A 23,745-nucleotide genomic window follows, 5' to 3' on the forward strand; every position below is an offset into this window, starting at 1 on the left:
ATTCACTAGGATAAATACAATAAAGTTGATCTCACCAAACAGAATATTTACTAAGACATCACAATAGAACTATAGACACATTATTGTGTGTGTGTGTGTGTGTGCGTGTGTGTGTGTGTGTGTGTGTGTGTGTGTGTGTGTGTGTGCGTGCGTGCGTGCGTGCGTGCGTGCGTGCGTGCGTGCGCGCACTCTGTCTTCTCGATCCCCAGTGAGTCGTGGAGGATGGCTGCTTATACTGAGCCAGGATTCTCTGGAGGTTTCTTCCTGTTAAAAGGGAGTTTTCCTCTCCACTGTCGCTGCATGCTTGCTTAGTATGAGGATTGCTGTATAGTCACTGACACTAGTCAGTGACTTGATGCAATTTGCTGGGTTCCTTATATAGGAAACAATATTTCTGATTGGCTTAATGAACTGACCTGACTGGAATGTTTATTATGTGAAGTGCCCTGAGACGACTCTTGTCATGATTTGGCGCTTTATAAATAAACTTGAATTGAATTGAATTGAATTGAATTGACTTGAACTTCCACGTGCACTTCTTGCAAGGCCGGATTATCCAGTGAGCACAGGCCTAGGGGCTAGGCTCACTAGGGGGCCCATGTGAGCAGCTCAAGGAAGGGGAATAAAACGGTCTTGACAGAAAAACATCAGGCAGACGTTCATCGTACAGTAACTAACTCAGCTTTTGAGCTCCACACACAACGCTGAGACGATCAATTAAAAACTTTATTTCACATGTGGAGTTGCGCCACCCTTTTTTTTCAAGTCTGTGCACCTCTCTCACGCTCGCTTCTGCATCTCCTCAAGTATGGAGAGCGCTGAGTATTCATGCGCTCCAGAGCTTCTTGCAGACCTGCTCACAGCCTCAGCAACATTCTCAATGTGGCGCCATCATAATGCGGCCTTGGCTTGCTGGCATCCTCTTGATGAGTGGTTCCTGAGTTTGTGGAAGTCAGTAAGGCCCCTCGTCTCGGGTGATGGTCGTCGTTCAGTGTTCTCTGGTTTAGATTACTTCCCTTATCCATCTTTTGTATCTGTTGCTTTTTCTCCCTACGATGCGTGTGTTGTTGCGTCTGCAGTGATCATTTATGGCTGATTTCACTGTTTCTGTTTTTCTGCTGTGTCCTTCTTGTGTCTGGTTCATCTGTTCTGTGTTTTTTTACTCTGCAGCCTAGCGGAGGCCCAGATTTTCCTCTCCCTAGCCACATGGGCCTCTGGGGGGAGTCTGTGGCATCAGGCCAGCTGAGGAACAGCCCTTATAGAGTCTCCCTTTAGGCCTCTTCCTGGCTGGACGTGCCCTGAAAACTTCACTTGGGAGCAGTCTACGAGGCATCCTAACCAGAAGTCTGAGCCACCCCAACTGGCTCCTTTCAGTGTGGAGTAGCTCTACTCTGAGCCCCTCCTGGATGACCGAGCTTTTCTCCATTTCTCTAAGGCAGAGCCCAGACACCCTGCGGACAAATCAAATTTCTGCCACTTCTATCCACAATTTTGTTCTTTAGGTCGCCACCCAAAGCTTGTGACTATAGGTAGGAACGTATATCGATCAGTAAATAAAGAGCTTCATCTTTTGACTCGGCTCTCTCTTCGCCACGACAGACCGGTACAACGCCCGCATCACTGCAGATGCAGCACCAATCCACCTATCGATTTCTCGCTCCATTTCTCCATTAGTGAACAAAACCCCACGATACTTTTAACTCCCCACTTGGGACAGGACCTCATCCCTGACCTGGAGAAGGCATTCTACCCTTTTCCGACTCAAGACCATGGTCTTGGATTTAGAGGAGCTGATTCTCATCCCAGCTGCTTCACTGTTGGCTGTGAACCGCTCCAACCAAAGCCGAAGATCAAGGTCTGATGAAGCCAACAGGACCACATCACCTGCAAAAAGCAGAGACCTGATTCTTAGGCCTCTGAAACTGTTCCCTCCAGCTCCTTGGTGGAGCCTTGAACTCCTGTCATGAACAGCATAGATGACAACGGGCAACTTTGGCGGAGTCCAATAGGACTTCCGCACTAGCATCGGCTCTACCTTGCCTAGACTGCGTAGAGAGTGTTCACACCCGCATAGCCTGGATTCTTTTGCAGGCAACCTGTGTTTTTTTTAGCCCTCTTCCCAAGGTGGTCTGCTTTGTGCTGAACTGGTCCAACACACTCACTGCCGACTGATTGGCCAGCTCACATTCAAGCTACCATTAAGGGGAGGAATCCAGCGGGGGCTTCCTGCATGCATGCACAATTCATTATCATTCTTGTTTCTGAGGAGAAAACATGCCTCTGACTGAAGCCGTCTCTTTTTCTCTCTTTGTGCTGTGAGCGCACGCACACACACACAGCACTGTGAGGCTTGAACTGACCCACAGGAGGACAGATACAGCGGAGCAGCGCTGCTCGCGGCTGCCGCCGACTTCTGCGTGCGTCTTTTGCCTCGCCTACATTCTCATGACATCTTTGCGCCAATTTTGGAGACCGCCCATATGCTCAGTCACAACTGCATTCCTAAGGATGTGTGTAATAAACCCGGTCAGGCTAAGTCAAGCTGGGGCTGACCTTGCAGAGTGGGGTGGGGCTTAACTCTCACCAGGAACCAGCCCAACTTATGGGCCATTCCCACCTGTACCGGGTCGGCCCGGGCCGGGTAGCCCCAGTCGGCCCCAGCCTGGCCCGGTTGATTCCACACATCCTTGTCTTAAGCCCATGTGGGCTGATTCTACCCACCAATCAGAGGCTTGCTCTAATGGAAGGTGTGAATTTGCTGTCAGCAGTGGGTGTGTTGGCCCTGGTCGGCCTGAAGCAGACCCCCTCGAGAAGAGGGCTGAGAATGAGCCTTGGTTGGCCCGGAAAAATACCAGGCCACCCAGATATGTAAACAACCTACGCTACCCGGCCCGGGCCGACCCGGTACAGATGGGAATGGTCCATTACTGCCAGAAATGCAAACCCAGCTCTGACACAGATTGCTTGGGGACCTAATAGCTTGTACCAAGGGGCCTGGCACAGCTCCTGGAGCACCCCCTACAGGTCGAGCACCTTCTCCAAATCAATAAAACACTCGGTCGGGTGGGCGACCTCCCACACACCCTCCAGGACCCTGTTATGTGTGTAGAGCTGGTTTAGTGTTCGTTGGCCAGGGCAAAGACCCCATTGCTCCTCCCCAATCCAAGTTTTGATTATCTGGCGAACCCTCTTGTTCTTAAAAGAGCAGATGTTGTTTTTATCTTCATTCATATTCAGTCTTCACTTGGAACAAATATCATTCTTGTGTCATACATCAAGTTCGACGGTGGCACAGGAGTTAAGAGCTCGCCCCGTAATTGTAAGGTTGCAGGTTCGAGCCCCGCTCAGTCTGTCGTTGTCGTTGTGTCCTTGGGCAAGACACTTAACCCATGTTGCCTGCTGGTGGTGGTCGGAGGGACCGGTGGCACCAGTGCTCGGCAGCCTTGCCTCTGTCAGTGCGCCCCAGTGTGTGAATGTGTGTGTGAATGTGTGTGTGAATGGGTGAATGACTGATTGTGTTGTAAAGCGCCTTGAGGGGTTCCAGGACTCTAGAAGGCGCTATATCAAATACAGGCCATTTACCATTTACCTTTTCTTTATTTTTTAAGGAATATTTAACAAAGTTTGAGACTGGATCAGAATAAAGTTGTGTTTTATGTCCTGATGAATAAGGTGACTACTCACTGATCCAGAAACGAAACCATTAAGTAGAAGTAGGGCTGGGCGATATGGCCTAAAATCAATAGTATATAATAGATTTCAGCTCGATAACAATAAACGGACGATAACTACAGGTTATCACGTTGTCCACTAGAGGGGGCTGTCGCATGTAATACGTTGAGTCACTTTGTCACGTGGTGTGGTACAGCTTCTTAAAGGGACATGAACATCGCCGACCTACACACATCTTCATTTCTGTTATAATTAACATGGGAAAATCTATCGACTAGAGTCAGAAATTTTGATAACAATACATTTTTTATTTATTGCCAAGCCCTAAATAGAATCAAAGGAATAAAGGAGTAATTGTATATTTATTCAGTCAACAGATGACTTCTCCGAGCGTTCTCTCCGACTGGCTGAAGTCAGCAGGGACCAGAGAAACCTGGAGAAGGATCGATCTCAGGAAGTAAATAATGGTGAGTGAGGGCTTACTCTAAATTATTGTCGTTGTAAACATTTAATGTTGTTTTCATATCTATGTGGAAAAATTAATCAATTTAAAAGGTTTTTTCTTTTTCAGTAAATGGAGAGGCAGACCAGGATGACTTCATTGAGAATAGCGTGATCGAGGAAGGAGAGGAGATCAGAATACATCCAGCCACTTCTCCTCTGGTACAGTCCTCCACATCCTTATGTGTTCTTCCATATGTTGTTTTCAACCACGTGGTTCCAGTGGAGGCTTAGGCCTAGTCCACACGTAGCCGGGTTTTTTTAAAACGAATATCCGCCCCTCCAAAAACTTGCATCCACACCACCTCGTTTAAAAAAAAACTCTGTCCACACGTACCCGGATAAATACGTTGTTAAGGACATGCCAGACCTGTAGGCGGCAGTACTTCCCCCGTTCTTAACCTCGTCCTTCGTCTGTGGTCTTCCACAAGGAGCAGTAATTCCGCTTGCAAAAACAAACAAGCAAAAAGCGCTTGGACAATTGATAAAGCGAGCGCAGCTCTGAGGGCATCCATGCTGTCGGCTAGTGTAAACACAGGTCGCACACGTGATGTCAGCATTTTTTTGTCGCGGAAAGTGACGTTGCGGACCTTAAAACTCCGGTTTTGTCTGTCCACACGCAGACACCCAAAACAGAGAAAACGCAGATCTTCACTTTGGCCGGAGGTTTTAAAAAGATCCGTTTTCGTGTGAAAAAACTCCGTTTTCGTGTGGATGACAGGCCAAAACGTAGAAAAATATCTACGTTTTGGCAGATCCCCGGCTACGTGTGGACAGGGCCTTATTCTCCTCCAGTTCATTGGTTTTATTTTCTGTCCCAACCACCAAAGCTCTTCCATTCATTTACATGAAAACTAATGATAATTATTTATCAGTGTCTTAATAAAAATACAGTGCTTGTTTTTCAGGAGCAGGAGGCACCTTCACCTTCCCAAAGCAAAGACGAAACACCACACAGGTGTGTTTAAGTTGCTCATTCATGTCCATTAACAACTTTAATATAACACAGTTTAAAGTTAAAGTCCCATTAGTCATCACACACGGGTGAAATTCAGCTCCACATCCGACCCATCCTCGTGGGGAGTGGTGAGCTGCGGCTGAGGCGTTGGGTCCCATTTTATAATCTTTGGTGTGACCCAGCTGGGTTTTGAACCCCGATCTCCCAGTCCCAGGGCAGACACTCACCACTAGGCCACGGAGAAGTTTAGTTCTCCAAATCAGTTTTGAGATGAACATTTTTAGAATTACAGATTCAAACTGATTTTGGTCCAGGGTGTCATCAGTCATCAGTGGTCATTGTTGAGATTGAGTTTGTTTACTAACGTTCATGAGAGGATCCACATAAATCTGAGTAAAAGGGGCAGCAGAGACGGACAAATGTTATAAATAGTAGCTGACAGCTTTCAGGAGAAAAGTCGAGGGGAAACGCTGCCTCTCACATGTTGACGACATCTGTGTGTGAGGGGAGCACCAGTTTATTTTAAAAGTATGAAAATAGAAAATATCTCCTCCTCTTTCTCTTGCTGAACCTTCAGCAGGCTTGTCAGCACTGGGACGCTAGCACAGGAAAGTGTATTTTGACCATGGATCATAGATTTGTCACTAGGACTGCATGTTTTCCAAAATTTCTTTAACCCACTATTGACACGCTTAGCAGTTAATTAACGTATTACGAAAGTGTATTTTGTACTTTGCCAGTGTAGGGGTATGTCCCTGCCTTGTCCTAAATGTGTTTGTTGAGATAGAGCAAAACATTAACTGCTGTTTGTTAGACAGCAGGGACGGTAGCTGACTAGATAACAACACGAGTCGTTTTCATGTTGATTTGCCTGCTGACGTCACACAGTAGACCGGGTTGGACCTGTTCAGGTTTACGCAGACAATCTTTACATTTAGAATTAGCATACAGATGTAAACTTTATGCAGTCAAATATAAAGCATTTTATTTAAATATCCATTCATTATTTTACAAGCACAGAGAGCCGCATCAGATGGATGGAAGAGCCGCATGCGGCTCCAGAGCCGCGGATTGCCGACCCCTGAGCAAGGGCATGTGCGGAGAACACACACACACACACACACACACACACACACACACACACACAAGCAAAATATACTTGTTTTCAATTACGTTTACTGGGCCCACCCACAAATTAGTTTCTGGCTACGCTAATGGTGACTTTTGACAGAAGTCTGTGAGCTCCGTAGCCATTACACTTTTCACCTCGCTCACCCCCTAGCGGCAGCTCGTGCGTGCACCACACGTTGGGAGTCCCTGATTTAGAGGAATGATAGAAATGGCCAGAGTGAGAGAGAGAGAGAGGGAGAGGGGGAGAGAGAGAGAGAGAGAGGGAGAGGGAGAGGGAGAGAGAGAGAGAGAGAGACTAAAATTCTGTCAATTATCAATGTAGACCCCGTTGTTTTGTTTTGAGGACACCACTAGACAACCAGTGCTTGAGGGACAGCATCTGTCTAAACATGTCCGACCAGGCAGGGGACCAGAGAAAATTAGGGAGTGTGACGTCTTTTTGATAACTTCTATACCTGTCCAGGATTATTCCATAAATAAATAATCTGAAGATCCTATTTTAATCCTGAATGCTACAATAGTTATAAAGGTTATTATTAGAAAGATGTCTCAGTAATGGGATTACTGGCAGAGGAATTATATCCTGGCAGGTGAAGCCTCTATGAAAACGTGTGAGTTGAATATTCAGATGGTCTTTCAGGAGACCCAGGCAGAAACCGAACAGGCTGCTTTCTGTTGACGTTTCAACCTTCGGTGTTGAGATCCAGTGTCCCTTCAGGCCCATTCCAGCCGTATGAACATGCAATGGACTCTATTGTTCCAAATGTTCCACCTTTATTAGCTGAATTAGGTCACATATTCATGGCTGTTTAGTTCCCAGCCTCTTTGTGATTGGTCACCAGGCTGAAGAAGCGTTGAACAGAGTGCAGCTCCATCTAACAGATGCTCTGGACTTTGGCCCCTAACGCTTCCTCTGGGACGTCTAAAAATAAAATATTGGCAGCTCCGAGCGCTTCTGTGTAAAGGAACTAGGGCTGTGCAATTTGTGAGGAAGTTATGGGACTGACTTTACAATAAAATGTTTTTTCATCTCCTCTAAACAATCAAAGAGATGAAGGTCTGTACACAGCATCGACCCGACGAGCTGGTTGTTGAGTGTCCTTTAGTCGTGGCAGCTGAGGCCCCTCCTTGTCACTTAGACATTTCCTGACTTTCTATCAAACCACTACAATTTAAGGGAAAATACCTACAATATGGGACTGAGCGCAACACACACACACACACACACACACACACACATTTGTTGATCATTACGGTGATTTAAAAGTTTCTCTCATTGACACAAGGAGGTGTGTTGAGATTTACTAGCTGGAATGTGAAGGGGTTAAACTCTCCAGTAAAGCGGAAGAAAGTAATTTTAATCATCTAAAGCAATTAAATGCTAAGATTGTGTTCATACAAGAAACCCGGTCACTCAGAGAGACTTGTCACTTAGAAAATGTTCCCTGATTATGAAACTTTGGCTGAATAGCGCTTGTTCCTGTCTCCAATGTGCGACACATCCAGGAGCCGTCTGAGGAGAATCCCAGAATCTCACATCCTCGTCAGCTCAGAAAGCGCCGATATGATTACACACAAGCATGACCCATCAACCCGGTCACAGTAAGACTGGGTTGGACCTGTTCAGGTTTACGCAGACAATCTTCACATAGAATTGACTTACAGATATAAAATTAATTCAGTAAAATATAAAGCATTTTATTTAAATATCCATTCATTATTTTACAAGCTCAGATAGCCGCATCAGATGGATGGAAGAGCCGCGGGTTGCCAATCCCTGCTCTAGTTCAAGATATCATTAAAATTCCAAAAGTGCTGAAAAGATTAAAAATGGGGCTTTGCGTGCATATACAATACATTACGGTAGCCACCGGGATCCCCTGTCTTGAGCGCAACGAATCACAACACAGATTCAGAGACGTGCTGAGTTTGTCATCCAAAATGCTCCGTTTATAACTTTTGACTGGCTGATCAGATTGAAATAATTCCAACGGTTCCTAAAAGTACATAAAAGCAGCTTTCCAACGATCTATAGCATGAAGCAATCAGAGTTAGAGAAAATATCGCTACGAGGGGAAATCCTGCTGTACAGCCTGATTGAAACGGAGCGTAGCGCTGCGGTGAAAGCGGATAACCTATAAAATGACATGTTGAGGACGCAAACTCAATACATCTCTTTTATTGTGAGGTAATAATTTCTCCGAGTTTTGCGGTTGCGGGCGGGAGTAGACATGCACGCTGCAGGTGGGGTGGGAGTGTAACACACACGTTGCGGTTGCAGGCGGTAATGGTCAGAAATTCAGCGGGAGCGGGCAGGAGCAGGATGAAGAAAACAGTCCCGCGCAGGGCTCTACTGCTGCGTTTAAGTGTTTCAATTTTTTTAATGAATTTGATTAAAAATAAAGGCGCCCGGCCCGGCCCGTGTCCGAGGTAATTGCACAGTCGTTGGCCTGAAGTCCGGCCCGAGGGCCGGGCCGACCCAAAGGCCTCGGGCTTCAGTGCAGGGCTCTAATGAGGGTACCCATGAGTTTAACCATGAGAGTACCCATGAGGGTGACCGTAAGAGTGACCGTGAAGGAAATCATGAGGGCAACCATGTGGGTACCCATGAAGGTGACTGTGAGAATGACCGTGAAGGCAACCATGAGGGTGACCATGAGGGCAACCGTGAGGGCAACCATGTGGGTACCCATGAGGGTGGCCATGAGGGCAACCGTGAGGGCAACCATGTGGGTACCCATGAAGGTGACTGTGAGAATGACCGTGAAGGCAACCATGAGGGTGACCATGAGGGTGATCATGAGGATAACCATGAGGGTGACCAAGTCATATTCAAAAAATGTTGTCATTAAAAACTGTTAAAAATGTGGTCCCAAGGGAAGCAGCACATTGGGTTTGAATATATACCCCTCCATTCGCCATTTTATTTAAACCCTTTATTTCCCCCATCACTCACAGATAAAACTTTTGCATCATGGAAGAGTCGGGGACTTGTTTCTGTGAGGGACTTTTTTGAGGGTGGAACTTTAGTTTCATTTACTCAGATATCGGAAAATGTTAATTTGTCTAACGCTCACTTTTTTTTTATATTTACAAGCTAGAGACTTTATTAGCAGACACTTTCCAAACTTTCCTAATGCCCCAGAAAACACTATGATTGATATTTTAATGGAAATTAAGCCTCATCAGAAATGGGTTATATCCAAAATGTACAACTTTTTTCTCTCTATATGCTCTGTAACATCCGATCGTTCTTGTGTGGCTTGGTCCAAAGAGCTTGGTGTAGAAATTAGCAGTGATCATTGGCAGTCTATTTTGAAGCGTAGTCATTTTTCATCCATCTGCGCCAGACCTTGTATTATCCAGTGCAAAGTGGTACATCATAGAGTACACTGGTCTAGGAGTAGTATGGCTCGGGTTTTCTCCAGCGCTAAATCTAACTGTGCAAGATGTAACTTAGGTCCAGCTAATCTTACCCACTATCTGTATCTGTTCAACCATATAAATGATCTGTATCTGTACTCGGGAGTGGGCGTGGCCTAACTCGGAAGTGGGTGTGGTTTAACCGGAAGTGGGTGTGGTTTACATCAATATGTTATTTTAAGTCTGATCAGAAGTTGCTGTGTGTATTGTTTATTTGAAAACTATTTACAGAGCAGCCTCAGAGTTGAGATGAAATGTTTTTGATCACAATAGTAAAGGAACTATTACAGAACAAGTTTTTCAATAAAATCAGAACATTAATGTTTAAGTGCATGGATTAAGAGAGAGAGAGAAGGAAAGATCTTTTCTATAGCGCCTCTCAAGATAAAAATCACGGGGCGCTTCACAAAAACAAAACATGTAAAATAGAAAAAAGAATTTAGAAAATGATTAAAATATATTTAAAATGAGCAAAAAATAGACAATTGTGATTAAAAATGTAAAGAAATAGAGAGAGTGAACAGGAAAGAGGGAGTGGATCCTGAGGAAGAGGAGCGAGAGAGAGGGAAAAAAAACCCGACCGGAGCGGAGGCAGTGACTGACGCAGCACGAGCCGTTTTCAGCTCTGTCTCGTCAAATGCACCACGTACGTTATGACAAAAGTAACTTTAAAGTTACTTTAAAGTAACTTTAAAGTAACTTTAAAAAGAAGCAAACTGAAGAAAACATAGGGAGTACTGAAGAAACGTGAACAGTGAAGCAAGCACAGAGAGCCGTTACTGTCTGTGTGTGTGTGTGTGTGTGTGTGTGTGTGTGTGTGTGTGTGTGTGTGTGTGTGTGTGTGTGTGTGTGTGCGTGTGTGTGTGTGTGCGTGCGTGCGTGCGTGTGTGGATGGACCGGACGCGGACTGAGCTGTGAGCTCCCGGCTGCAGAGTTTTGTGTGTAGGGAGGGGCGGGCGCTTATTTGACTGGCCAATCACAGAGCGTGAAGACAGTCAGTTACCCAATGAGGATTTCCCTTCAGCACGATTACAGATATTTACCAGTTTTACTCGTTTCACGCTCGTACTCGTCAAAAATGCTTTATCCGGCTCATCCCTAATAATTTGTATTGACTATATCACCTGATGTATTTCAGAATGATGAAAATGTACCCTCATACTCTGCCGGAATTGTTATAGTAGCGCTTTTAGTTTATTGGTTTATTATTTATTCATTTATGGCTTGGTTGTTTTGGGATTTAGGTAGTTATTATTGTTATAGTTATTATGACTGTAACTACTAATAGTGTTATTATTTTCAAACACCTTATGGTTGTGTACTTAGGGTTAATTATTCACCAGGGTTGCTTATATCTGGTTTTTTATTATTATTATAAATAAATCATATATAATAAAGTTCTCTCTTCCTCAGTCTTTCGCCCATATCCAGTATGCACATGGAGTTGAGCTCCCATTCGCCCGCATCATCACCATCCAGCCCCACCCTGGAGGAGCGGAGGAGGCCTGGCACCCTGTTCATCTGGCAGGAGAGAGAGCGCCTGCAACAGCAGAGGGAGAATGCAAGGTAGGCAGAAGGAAGGCTGAATGGCTCTTTTATCCCAATGATCTAGAAGAGCCATTGAACCAGGCATCACAGGTTTTCTGCCTTGCTTGTGAATTTTATTTTTAAGAGTAAAACAGAACTTCTTGCTTATTTGGGAGACCGATAAAAGGCACGGTTCTCTGAACAGTACCAGTACGTGTCGCCGGGTGTGAATGCTAAGGCTACTGTCCTGTCTCTTTCACTGCTTACGTTTTCTTGGCATTCACAATTTTTCAGTCTGCTGAAGCCGTCCTCCAAAACAGGAAGTAATGCTCGCGCCACCTCATCACAGGCTGGAAGTAGTTCCTGGTAAGTACTTCTAGAACGTTTAGGGCTTTAGCAAAAGCAGCAGTGACCCACATCAAATTCACTTTTGCTGTTTATACTGTTAACTTTTGCATTTTCACAGTCCTGTCAAAATAAAGCTGTAGAAATGCTGAAATTGTAAGTTTTTTATGAGTGAAGAGTGGTGTCTGTCCCTCCCTAGTGGTGCTTCACCTGAAAATGGAACGTCCCTCTCAGGCCTGCGGCTGAGATGTGCGGTAAGTTTCTGTCTTCCAGGTCAGCAGAAGTGGGACAAATAAAGAGGTGCATTACTGAAAAGTTTCTAATTGTTGTGATTCTGGCCTGTTTTGGTTGATCAGAGTGCTGACCAGATGACCACGGCGTCTCCTTCAGTCCTGCACCGCTCTAGCAGCAGAACAGGTACAGGTTAATAGTAATTATTGTTTATGATAATCAGTAATGTGTGATCAGTAACCAGAAGGTCATTTGCACGTGTACACACCGTGCAGAGGGGCTGAACCAGGGTAAAAGTTAACCACCTCACATGCCTTTACATGTCGCTACAAAACTAATAATAAAAATGCTTTTAGTTTGAAATATTTTACAATTAAACATTCCCTATAAAAATTTCATCTCATTAATATCACATTTAACCAGTTTTTCTATAAAACCTTTTTAAGGTTTGGGCTAATTAGCCTAGCCTCTCTGCTGCCTACTAACACATGACCTGAATGTTTACGTCAGATGTGCCGTCCTCCCCAAAGACATCCTCTCCACCTGGTCAGACTCAAAGACCCAACAGCTTCCTGTTTCGCTCTTCGTCCCGCAGCAAACCCACAGGTAGGGTCACACAGTCACACCTCCCCTGCGGCTGCCGCCTCATTCAGATCAGCCTAGTTTGTGTTTCTGAGGTATAAATGAGGGCAACTAGAATTCTTCGATACGTTATCATTTCACTTGTGATCAAACGAGCTTTTGCCGCAGTTCCTTTTAGTACCTGCTCATTACAGCTGGACTTGATTCAACTCCACTCGACACAAGGGTGTGATCATTAGCGGGAGACTGGCGGTGGCCCCCACGAGCACGCGGTGATCTGTACCCAGCACAAAAGTCATACAAGGTGATCTGTATGTCACACAAAAACAACAATGGTGGACATGGTTGTCGTTGTCGTCTTCCTCCGCTTATCCGGGTCCGGGCCGTGGGGGCAGCATCCCAACTAGGGAGCTCCAGACCGTCCTCTCCCCTGCCACCTCCACCAGCTCCTCCGGCAGGACCCCAAGGCGTTCCCGGACCAGATTGGAGATGTAACCTCTCCAACGTGTCCTGGGTCGACCCGGGGGCCTCCTGCCAGCAGGACATGCCCGAAACACCTCCCCAGGGAGGCGTCCAGGAGGCATCCTGACCAGATGCCCAAACCACCTCAACTGACTCCTTTCGATCCGGAGGAGCAGCGGTTCTACTCCGAGTCCCTCCCGAATGTCCGAGCTCCTCACCCGATCTCTAAGGCTGAGCCCGGCCACCCTACGGAGGAGACTCATTTGGGCCGCTTGTATCCGCGACCTCATTCTTTCGGTCATTACCCAAAGCTCATGACCATAGGTGAGGATTGGGACGTAGATCGACCGGTAGATCGAGAGCCTGGCTTTCTGGCTCAGCTCCCTCTTCCCCACGACAGATCGGCTCAGCGTCCGCATCACTGCAGACGCCGAACCAATCCGCCTGTCGATCTCCCGATCCCTCCTACCCTCACTCGTAAACAAGACCCCGAGATACTTAAACTCCTCCACTTGAGGTAGGACCTCTCTCCCGACCCGGAGTTGGCAGGCCACCCTTTTCTGGTTGAAAACCATGGTCTCAGATTTGGAGGTGGACATGGTTGTGATGTTGAAAATTCTGTTCAGTCATTGGCTTTTTGTTAGACTATGAACCCGGAAACGCCAGTGAGGCAGCAGGCAGAAAACTCAGGTGACTCCATCCCCTATCAATCAGTCACTGATCATTGCTGACGTTGGGTTTTCGACGTGGTTTGGTACTCTTGGAACTTCATCAGTGCAGGTACTAAAATGTTTGTGGCAACCTGGTACCTGTTACAGATGGAAATCACGTCCGACCGAACCAAATCAGCTCTGGTCTCGCTGAGTAGGTACTGATGGGATTGTGGCATTTTTCAGTTCTAGTTGGAATCTGCAAGTTTATCTTAAATACTGAAGCGAGCTGTTGTGTCTTAACTGAACTTGCATTTGGATGCTCTTCCCTACCTCTGGGACTTTCCCTAAACCAGAGGAGTAAGGGAAGCCATCTAGGTCAAACAGAAAAACCTACATAAAAACAGAGGAGGAGGCCTCTGGTCTCACCTTTCAAATCCCTCCACTGCATCTCTGAACCTAGTTTCAGTGTGCTTCACACCTTCCTACATCTGACCCAAACACTGCACAGTCCAGCACAATAGGGCCTAAGGAGATCGACTCCTCTGGGAGGCACAAGTTCAGCTAGTGACTGATTTAAGATGGTGTCCCAGCATTTTCCATCCAGAATTAACAAAGCTCCTGAGATGCAAAGTGAAACCAACAAAGTCCAGTAGATGACCCTAACTGAGAACCTTCACCAGCGCCTTGTTTATGTTCATCAGGAAGCATCTTCACTCTGGGAGAATCTGGAAGGAGTGAGTCTAGCACCACTTTACGTTCTCCAAAAGAAGAGAGATCAGACATTTTACAGCTACGCAAGGTGAACAGTCACGTCTGTGTTTCTGTGCAAATGTGCAAAGACCTGGATAATCTTGTGTTGTGATAAATCATCATGCAAAACATCACTCCTCAGACTCTGGAGTCAACGTTGAAGATGACTCTACCAGAGGATCTTGGAGACGCTCTGTCCAACGGTACCGTCCTCTGCCAGCTGGTCAATCACATTCGACCACGCTCCGTCTCCATCATCCACGTTCCTTCACCTGCAGTGGTGAGTGCTGGGAGCGACACGGTATAGATTCTCAGTCATCCAAATCATTACGAGCCTCGTGAGCTGAATCAGAGGTCCCTTCTGAAAGCTTTGTAAGCTTGTATGCATTTATTACATAATTGATGACGTGATTACGTTCCTGTAGTCCTTTTTAAGTCCGTTACGATGGAAGCCAAAGAAGGAAGTACATATAAGTAAATATAGTTGGACCAGAATCCACCAGAAGGATGTACTACCAAATCAATCAATCAATCAAATCAAAGATACTTTATTAATCCCAGAGGGAAATTAGAGTTTCCGTACACGCAATTCAGAGATCAGACATGCATGGGCAAGACACATGACAAGAATTGGTGACTGTGGTCATTCGCAACCCGAGTCGCGCTACCTTAATAGAGATCAGAGGGTTACATGAGGATTGGTTCAGGTGGAGGGAAAAAACGGCACTTCAGAGTTACCCTCCCACCAGGAGGGCAGCTTTGCTCTGCAAAAAAACACCTCAGACTGATATGCAACAGACTTCAGACAACACAACATAAGTGTCCACTAGGTGGGGTGGTGGGTTGGGACTATCCACACTTCAGTTCCTGCAGCCACTACCAGCAGCGCATGTCACCTCAGTGTGGATAGGGGGAGGAGCATTGAGGGTTGGAGGGTTGCAGTGACCCTGGAACGTTTCAGCGGCCTTCCCACAGTCCCGCCCAGGCTGCGAAAGGAGACAGTTGAGTTGCCATAGCGACCATACCAAACATTAACCCAACACGTTTTAACAAGTTCAGAGGTCAGCCTTTGGGAGAATAGAAAGAAAAGCTTTTAAATGAGCAAGATTCCTGCTGAGAGCAATAAGTTTCTCATTAGAATGTAGTGTTGGAGTTATTAGGTGAACGGATAATTTGTAAGCTTTACTTACTTTTTGGATTCTTCAATAAATTCTGTAAATATGGAAATATTTACCGATTTATTAATTAATTAAGATATCCTTAGATATCTACGGGGCACCATCCCCTTTAATGGAGAAAAATGAATCCAAAACCTCTGGTTAGTCTGTCTGAAGTTCGTAAAATCCGTTTAGGAGCAGAGATTTTCAGCCAACACACAAAATCCAATCTGAGACACAAATCTTAATTGGCTATACATTTATTAACTAATATCATCCTTCAGCTCCTTCTGAAATGTTAATCAATCAATATCAACCAATTGATTTTATCAAATGAATAACAACAGTGAAATGATACTGTAAAACAAGGAGACCCCAATGGATGGGTTTGTTTTAGTCGTGAGTCCCCCCCAAATGCTAAAAACAAGTGTGTGTGTGTGTGTGTGTGTGTGTGTGTGTGTGTGTGTGTGTGTGTGTGTGTGCGTGCGTGCGTGCGTGCGTGCGTGCGTGCGTGCGTGCGTGCGTGTGTGTGTGTGTGCGTGCGCGCTCTCTTTCAGCCAAAGCTGAGTGCAGCAAAGTCTCGACTCAACGTTGAAAACTTCCTCTCTGCTTGTCGAAGGCTGGGAGTTCCTGAGGTACGGACACGCCGTCAGTCGTGTGTTTACTGTGATAGACACAAAGATGAAGCATCAGGCATAAGGAGAGTTTCACACACTTACAGCAACACAACCTGGCTGTCAGGGTTGGACTGATGGTACCGGCGTGTTTTGGATTTGAGGAAAGTTTTCCTGAAACGTGCACGTCAGTCCAGGCCTAACTGCTTTACTGCTACTTGTGTTTTTGTCCCATGTTGTCCCACTTTTAACATTATTTGTGTTTTTCTTCTGTGTGTGTGCGTTTGGTGTCCAGACCAAGGTGTGTGTGTGCTCTGATGTGCTTCTTTGTAAGCTGCCCGCTGTGCTACGCTGTGTGAAGGCCCTGTTGGCCATGGAGGTGGCAGAGCACCACCCCCGTCCCCGTTCGTCGTCTGCATCCTTACCGCCACCCTCCTCTCCCACCTCGCTGCTGTCCAAAGACTTCCTGCTCTTTTACTGTGTCACCATGATGCTTCTCCACGTCATCTACTGCTACCTGGTCACTTAGAGCAGCTGCACAGTCCTCGACAGCAAAAAGCAACTAAACACACACAAAGTGACACGCAGCTGTCATTTAAACTGTGTGTGTGTGTGTGTGCTTGTGTGTTTAAACACTGGTCTCATGATATCCTGCACTCTCCCTGGATGTTGGGTAAAACTAAGCACGAGAACACACCACAGATGACCCTCGTGCGAACGTGGGAAGGCGGCCTTAAACCTTGCTGAGCCTCGACTCTGAAGGACGCCATGTTTGTAAAAGCTGAAGTAGTTTCAGACACACACACACACATTAGATGGGCGGGACAGACACGTCCTCACAGATGGACCTTTATTCACACATCTTTTTTTTTTTAGAGCAGCTAAAATTCATGCTTTTGTGAACTCAGCTTACAAGTTTAAAAAAATGCTAATTCAGATATTTTTACACTTTCCTGCTGCACTTTATTTATATTTTCATTGGAAACAAGGTAGGTTGTTTACAGTGTTTGTCATAAAGCACCAAGTTAGACCGGGACTCCTGTCGGGTGGATGACATCGTCCTTCACCTACGATCAGGCGAGGTCGGAGCGGCAGCAGATCATTTCCACCAGAGCGTTTCTGCAGCCAATTATTATTATTGTGGATAAAGTCACTAGCGTCTAGTCCCACCTCTGATTTTTTAGTTCAGGTCACCAAGTTAGACTTGTTTTTGGTTCAAGTATCACCAGAACTACACCATCTCTCTCTCTCTCTCACACACACACACACACACACACACACACAGTCTTCAGGTTATTGGATGTTGATGGTGTTTGGTGAAAACGCCCTTTGTACTTGATGAACTACAGCTGTTGGTTGGACAGCAACATCTGAGCCGTTCTAACGAGTCAGCCGACCTTATTTGGACGTCCTGTTGGCGTAACGCTCAGCTTATGCCGGTAACGTCACACCGACGTCATAACGCCCCCTACCCAGACTCGAATCTGACCTGGAAACGCTGCAAGTGTCAGAAACCAGCCGCTGGTCCTCAGACCGGTTACTGGGACAAATCTGTAACACTTTCATGTCGTTTAAGCGACACTTTCTAATGAACGTATGAAAATGTTCAAAGCCGTCAGTAGATTGTTGTAGTGGTAGAAGATGAAAAGGTTTAACAGCGATGGTGTTCCCATGAGTCCCGGCAGCAGGAAACAGAACCACACCGTGTTCTAGTAGGTCCTCAACCTTGGGTGTGTCACCAGACCATCCACCGAGATCGCGCAGGCTTTAAATGAAACGTTCAGACTCAAAAGATGCTCCGAGACTCTCGGGAGACGTTTGATCTGCTCGTGTTCTACCGGTGAGGTTCGGCATCTGTTGAACGCCGAAGCTGTTTGGATTCGTTATAAAATGCACTCTGCTGTGTTTCATCCCACCATGTTTAAAGTCCACCACGGCGAGGGTTTGCGGCACCAGAGGAGCCCTGACTGATGTTTTCTCATCCTGTGAAACCGAAGCGGTTGTTTTTCCCTGACTGAAGCGTGAATGTGATTCTCGGTTCCGGTGTTCGTTAACTATCCGCGAATGAATGCAAGCGAAAGCTGGGCCATGTGTTTTACCGCCTGGCAGCAGCAGGGGGCGACGTTGCCGCACCAGCCTTCTAACTAAAGGTACAACTCCTCCGGGAGACGAGCCGACTCCGCCTGTATACATGTAAACACGTATCTATTATTTATTTCAGATTATGCTTTTGTGTGCAGTGAATTTTAAACGTACACAATTAGATTCGTGTGTCATCTAGAGCCTGTGAAGTGTCACCAGTCGGTTTTGTCTTTCAGCTGATCTGGGGTCCGTTAGTTTCGCTCAGCTGCGCCGTTCTGATATGAAACCTGGAAGCTAATATCAGCAAATATGTATTCTTTAGGTTTTATTTGTACACGTTCAGCGTCTCTAGCAGAGGAACATCTGCATGAAAGACAAACAATCCAGTTTAATTATTTAAAGGGTTTGTTTGTAAACTGCTGGAGATGGGCTCCAGCCCCCTCCCACCCCCCCAGGTCACAGTGAACGTGACTGAGAAGTACCATGTGTCCATGTCTATGCTTCATGAAACCACACAACAGATGTTCCCGATGAACGTGGTTCTTATTAGAGTCCAGCTGCTGCTATCACTGTTATTGCTGCTAAAAGTTCTGTTTGACACGAAAACAAGACCCTGCCTGAAGCTGCGTGGACATGATGTTTAGTAAGAACACGCCTGATGGCGTCAGACACTTGAGAGGTATGAACTAGTCACTAAAGAGCAAAAAGAACTCCACGGTTACGTACTTTTACATGTTTTTATTGAGTTTTAGTAACGGACACGTTTAGAGATTATATCACGCCAGCAGCACTAGGTCCAACTAGAATTAGAAATGTCATCGAATAACCCTCATGAAGTAAAAATGGCTCCACCTGAAGGTCCGCCAGTGGGAACGCTCGCTGGTCTGCATACATTTGTTGGTGAAACTGATTCAGACAGCTATATTAGAACATAATCACTATTCTATATTTATATAAATTTGTTATTGAGGATATTTTTGATCTTTATATAAATTTCTCTGTTTCCTCTTTGCTGTAAAGAATTAATTACAAATAAACTTTTACTCTGCTTTTCGTGTGCCAGCTTGCTGTCGTGCTTTTGCTTCATCAGCTGACGGATGTCTGCAGTGAGCCTGAGCTTCCATCTCCAGCAGGTCCGGCGGTGATCTCACGGAAGTGGGGCTAGTTCTTTTTTACATTCATGTAAAACTTAATTGTGACAACCAAGAATCCTGCTGATCGATAAGGACCCCCCCCCCCCCCCACCCACCCCCCGATCTCACTGTGGAGTGAATCCTCTGAGCTGTTCTTTGTCACTTTGTTCTAAACACCGTGGGATCTTCAACCAGCTGAGCAGGTAAAGCAGGTTGCTGAGTTCAGCCTGGAAGTTTATGCTGCACACCTGGTGGGTGAGCTGCTGCTGTCTGCAAGTGTCTCGCCTGCTTCAAACACACACACACACACACACATCATGGCAAAGACTGAAGAGCTTCAGGTAACTTAGGTGAAAATAGTTTTCCAAGTCCATGATTTCTTCCGGACGTCTGCTACGCTAACTTTCTTCCGCACACATTTCCTCTTGAAAATGATTTTCTATTAGAGAACAGGTGAGTGAGCATGTTTTCTACTGGCTGCCTGTTCCAGAGCAGAGGGGAGTCAGGTCAGGGCTGCAGGTAAATGTTGACAGGTGATGTTTTCATACGGGACACCACTGAGCTTTAAAGGAGCAGGTTTACCATCCAATTCATCTACATAGGTATCTACATTTGGTAATCACTAGCCATTGAGTCACTCACCTTCTCTACAAAGAGCTTTTGGTCTCAGCCTGCTGCCTGGTGGCTCATTGTCACTCTGCTTAAACATCTGACAGGAACAGTTGTCCCAGTTCTGTCTCCTCCTCAGTAAATGTCTCTAAACCATTCAACAAAACTGGTCTCACCAACATCACACCTGACTTTCCACCCATTCTGACTTGCTCTTTGGGTCTAAGTCCTTCCAAGTCCTCCATCTTCTCTACAACTCATCACATCATGAGGTGATGCAGCCACTATGCAGCCAATGACCTTCTCTGCAGAGAAGGTCATTGGCTGCAAAACTCCCCTCCATTCAAGATCTGTACACCTCTAGGACATAGAGGCGTGCAGGTCGGATAATAGCTGACTCGTCTCACCCTGGACACAGTCTCTTCGACTCACTCCCATCTGACAGAAAGCTCAGATCCGTTCGGACCAGAACCTCTCGCCACAAAAACAGTTTCTTCCCCTCTGCAGTTGGACTTTTGAAAGAAAATCCTAGGGCAGCCCGCTCAAGTTGATTGGTCCCAGTCACGTGACCCGATGCTGTGCTTGAACCATTCAACAAACACTCAGATTAGTACCTACACGGAGTAGATAGCTGCTTCTCTAATTCCTGCCACTTTTTACATTAATAATTTTATGAGTGTTTTATTAGTTCTTATATTTGCTTATCTCTTAATTATTATTTTTTTCTATTTTACCTTCTGCACCAAAATACCGCAGGCAATTTCCTAATGTTGTGACTTGTCACACATATGGCAATAAAAACTTCTGATTCTGATTCTGATCAACATTTCTTTTGCGTACCTGTATATCAATGTCACTATTTTTTTAAAGACATTTTACCAGAAAAAAACATCTGTGTGAGAAATCGTAACACCACAGCTGGATGGACGCAAAATGAGCAGAGCTGTAGGGTAAAGATGTGAAAAAATGACCGAACAAGGGCTTTTCGCCCTCGCTAACCAGTCAGTGACCCTCAAACCTTGGAAAACAGCTGACGACGCACTGTGTCTGCATGTCCTGGCTAATTAACAATGGAGAAATGTTTGATTTTGTCCAATTCTTCAAGCTAAAGCAGCCGCTGTTGGAAGTATGAAAGTCCTCTTGAGTCTGGCTTTATCCAGAATGATGAAGTAGTAGTGTAGCCTAGTGAACTAGACCAAATTCTTGCTTTGCAAAGAATGGTCTAGGCACGCTCCACTGAAACCTCCGCAGCTCCTACCAGGACTCTGGCTAGCCAATCACAACTCTCTAGAGGGATTTCAAACGCATAAAGAGCTCTGATTGGTCCATAATGGTGGGCCAATCATTGTGCTCTATCTGCTTAGTGAACAAATCACAGGGCTTTATCCGCTTTGTGGGCTAATCAGGGCACTCTATATGCCTGGTGGGTGGGATGATGCAACAGAGTGAAACAAGAGTATGTCACATTCATTGTCCAGTGGAATGCGGAGATCATTTGAAAGACAACGGTAGAACCCGCCCCACGACCGAGAGCCGTCAATGGAGCGTGGCCAGACTAAATAATACATTTATTTAGTCTGGCTTGCCAGGCTAGTAGTAGTACACTGTAGCATCGCATCCCCAAGCACCCTGGACATTAACCATCTACACTGAAAAGATTCCATGAGAAGACCCTGAACCTATGTTTATTTTTCCTCCCCTGTAGGAGTCCATGTGTTCTGCCCAGCTCATCATGGAGGAGGAGGGTCTGAGCACGCTAGCCCAAACAGTCCAGGTCCTTGCTGAACTGACAGATGGGTCCAAGCAGGGGTCTAAACAGGAGAAATTGTCCACCGCTGGCTGTTAGCTAGCAGAAAAAGGGCTTTCTCAGAGAGGATGTGTTGATAGCGTTTGTCCAGACCAGGGCTATTCGTTTCTGGGCCTGGGGGACCGGTATCCAGCACGTTTTAGTGGTCTCTCTGCTTCAACACACCTGATTTCAATCAGCAAGTGATTAACAGGCTTCTGCAGAGCCCGATGAGCTGCTGAACTGATGATTCAACCACTGAATCTAAAAGCAAATCGAGCTGGATACCGGCCCTCCAGGACCAGGATTGAATAGCCCTGGTCTAGAGCAGGCGTGGGTAACCCTGGTCCTCGGGGGCCGGTATCCTGCATGTCTCTGCTCCAACACTTCTGATTCAGCTCATCAGGCTCTGCAGAAGCCTGTTAATCACCTGCTGGATGAATTCAGGTGTGTTGAAGCAGGTTGAAACTGAAATATGCTGGATAGTGGCCCTTGATGGACCAGGGTTCCCCACCCCTGGTCTAGAGTGTGCTTCAAGCATCCACAGTCGGATCTAAAAACTCAGAACATCATGAAGTCATTTCAAACATCATTAATAAAGAATGAGAAAATGCACGGCTAGTTTTACCGACCTTTACCAATGTTGATTCAAATGACAGCATTGTCACACGGAAAACATCTTTTTTTTTACTTCCTTTCGTTTTTACACCATGTGACACCTGTAATTTTGACAGAATAATCATTAAAATATTTTAAGCGCTCCAACATGTCGTTTCATCCATTTGTTTTTCATGAATAGTTTTTTGTGGTGCTTTGTTGAAATTTCCTGGAAAGGTCAAACCCTTCGTAGAAACTGTAATGCTGTTGATGTTTCATGCTGTCACGTTTCGGGGATGTTTAGGACCCAAATATGCAGAAGCCCAGGATGACAAGAGGCAGGAGATGATGTAAAGTAAAATCCTTTATTTTTGAAGGATGAAACGAAGAATAAATCCAGGGGCAGGGAGCCAAAGTCCAAACATGTCCAAAATCCAAAATAAACTAGAGATCCAACTGAGACACGAGAAACACTAGAGACTAGGAACAAGAGACTGACAGCATTACCAAAAACAGCAACAATGGACCGACAAGACACAAAGACAAGACAGGGCTTAAATACACTGGGGCATAATGGGAGGAAGATGAGCTGCAGGTGTGTGGGGGGAGGACCAGGTGAAAGCAATGACTAATCAGGGAAGAAACTAACATGACCTAAGAGTGAACCTAAAAACAGAAAAGCAACATTTAACAAAAATTCTAAAGGGAAGGAGAACTACAAAGACCGGTGGGAAAAAACATACTAAAGAGACTAATAGAATGAACAGCTGTAACTGTAAAAACTGCCGAGGGGTGACTGGGGACGACTAAAGGGACACAGGACCTGAGAGAGATATCTAGAGAGCTGCAAAAAATGGAGACACATGAGGGCGCTATGAGACACAAAAGGGAATCTAGAGAGGGATGGAGAACACCAGGAGGCACATGAAGCAAGGGGCAGACGCAGACATGACACATGCAGTCAGAACAAATCTGGAAACTTCATGTTAATTCTGGTGTGGGCTTGATGTTGTCCAACACAGACGTCTCCTTTTGAGTAAAATCTTCTCTCTAAGTAAACTAAGGGTCCTACGGAAATCCATACGACAGTAATTTTCTAATCCCGTTTGATTGTGCCATGGACTTCACGAATGATGTCTGTGAATGTTAAAGACACATGCCAAGGAAGCACTTCTCAACACATGACGGAAAAAGTTATTTTAGGTTTTGTGTGAAAAGACTAATGGGACTACAAATATCATTTTCACTAAATTACCGTCGTCGAAATAGACACGGAAACGAGAAGATTTTATCGAACTCAGAATCCTTGTTCCAGGATGAGCGAAGAAGAAAACCACTATACACCTGGGCATGGGGTAAGTAGCAGCTACTCGCTGAGTCGAGAAGAGATCATGTGATGACGTCATTTAAGCGACAGCTGAATTTAGTCATGATGTTAAATTTTTATTTGTTAATGAATGTGTATGTGTATTTTATATTTGTCGTTAAAAGTATGCCTACAGATACATGGGCCACACCAAGTGTTATTATCA

At 45.6% G+C, this 23,745-nt stretch overlaps 1 protein-coding gene across 3 annotated transcripts in view; it reads left to right on the forward strand.

Annotated features, from left to right (window-relative positions):
• The window catches only part of lrch4 (leucine-rich repeats and calponin homology (CH) domain containing 4), a 49,432-nt gene extending 27,610 nt beyond the window's left edge, over positions 1-21,822 (forward strand). The window contains exons 7-18 of one of the 3 annotated variants that reach the window (XM_015958198.3): positions 4,043-4,139; positions 4,244-4,335; positions 5,082-5,131; positions 11,099-11,251; positions 11,507-11,578; positions 11,757-11,811; positions 11,914-11,974; positions 12,299-12,394; positions 14,187-14,284; positions 14,378-14,515; positions 15,950-16,027; positions 21,536-21,822. In XM_015958198.3, the coding sequence (XP_015813684.1) occupies positions 4,043-4,139; positions 4,244-4,335; positions 5,082-5,131; positions 11,099-11,251; positions 11,507-11,578; positions 11,757-11,811; positions 11,914-11,974; positions 12,299-12,394; positions 14,187-14,284; positions 14,378-14,515; positions 15,950-16,027; positions 21,536-21,676 (1,131 nt within the window). In that variant the 3' untranslated portion in view covers positions 21,677-21,822. Of the gene's footprint in view, positions 1-4,042; positions 4,140-4,243; positions 4,336-5,081; positions 5,132-11,098; positions 11,252-11,506; positions 11,579-11,756; positions 11,812-11,913; positions 11,975-12,298; positions 12,395-14,186; positions 14,285-14,377; positions 14,516-15,949; positions 16,028-16,301; positions 16,825-19,151; positions 19,337-21,535 lie in introns of those variants that run through there. The other 2 variants (XM_070549746.1, XM_015958196.3) reach the window with 2 other exon arrangements.
• Positions 21,823-23,745: the final 1,923 nt, after the last annotated feature.

The sequence above is a fragment of the Nothobranchius furzeri genome, chromosome 3 (assembly GCF_043380555.1).
Source record: "Nothobranchius furzeri strain GRZ-AD chromosome 3, NfurGRZ-RIMD1, whole genome shotgun sequence".
In the NCBI taxonomy this organism is placed as follows: domain Eukaryota; kingdom Metazoa; phylum Chordata; class Actinopteri; order Cyprinodontiformes; family Nothobranchiidae; genus Nothobranchius; species Nothobranchius furzeri.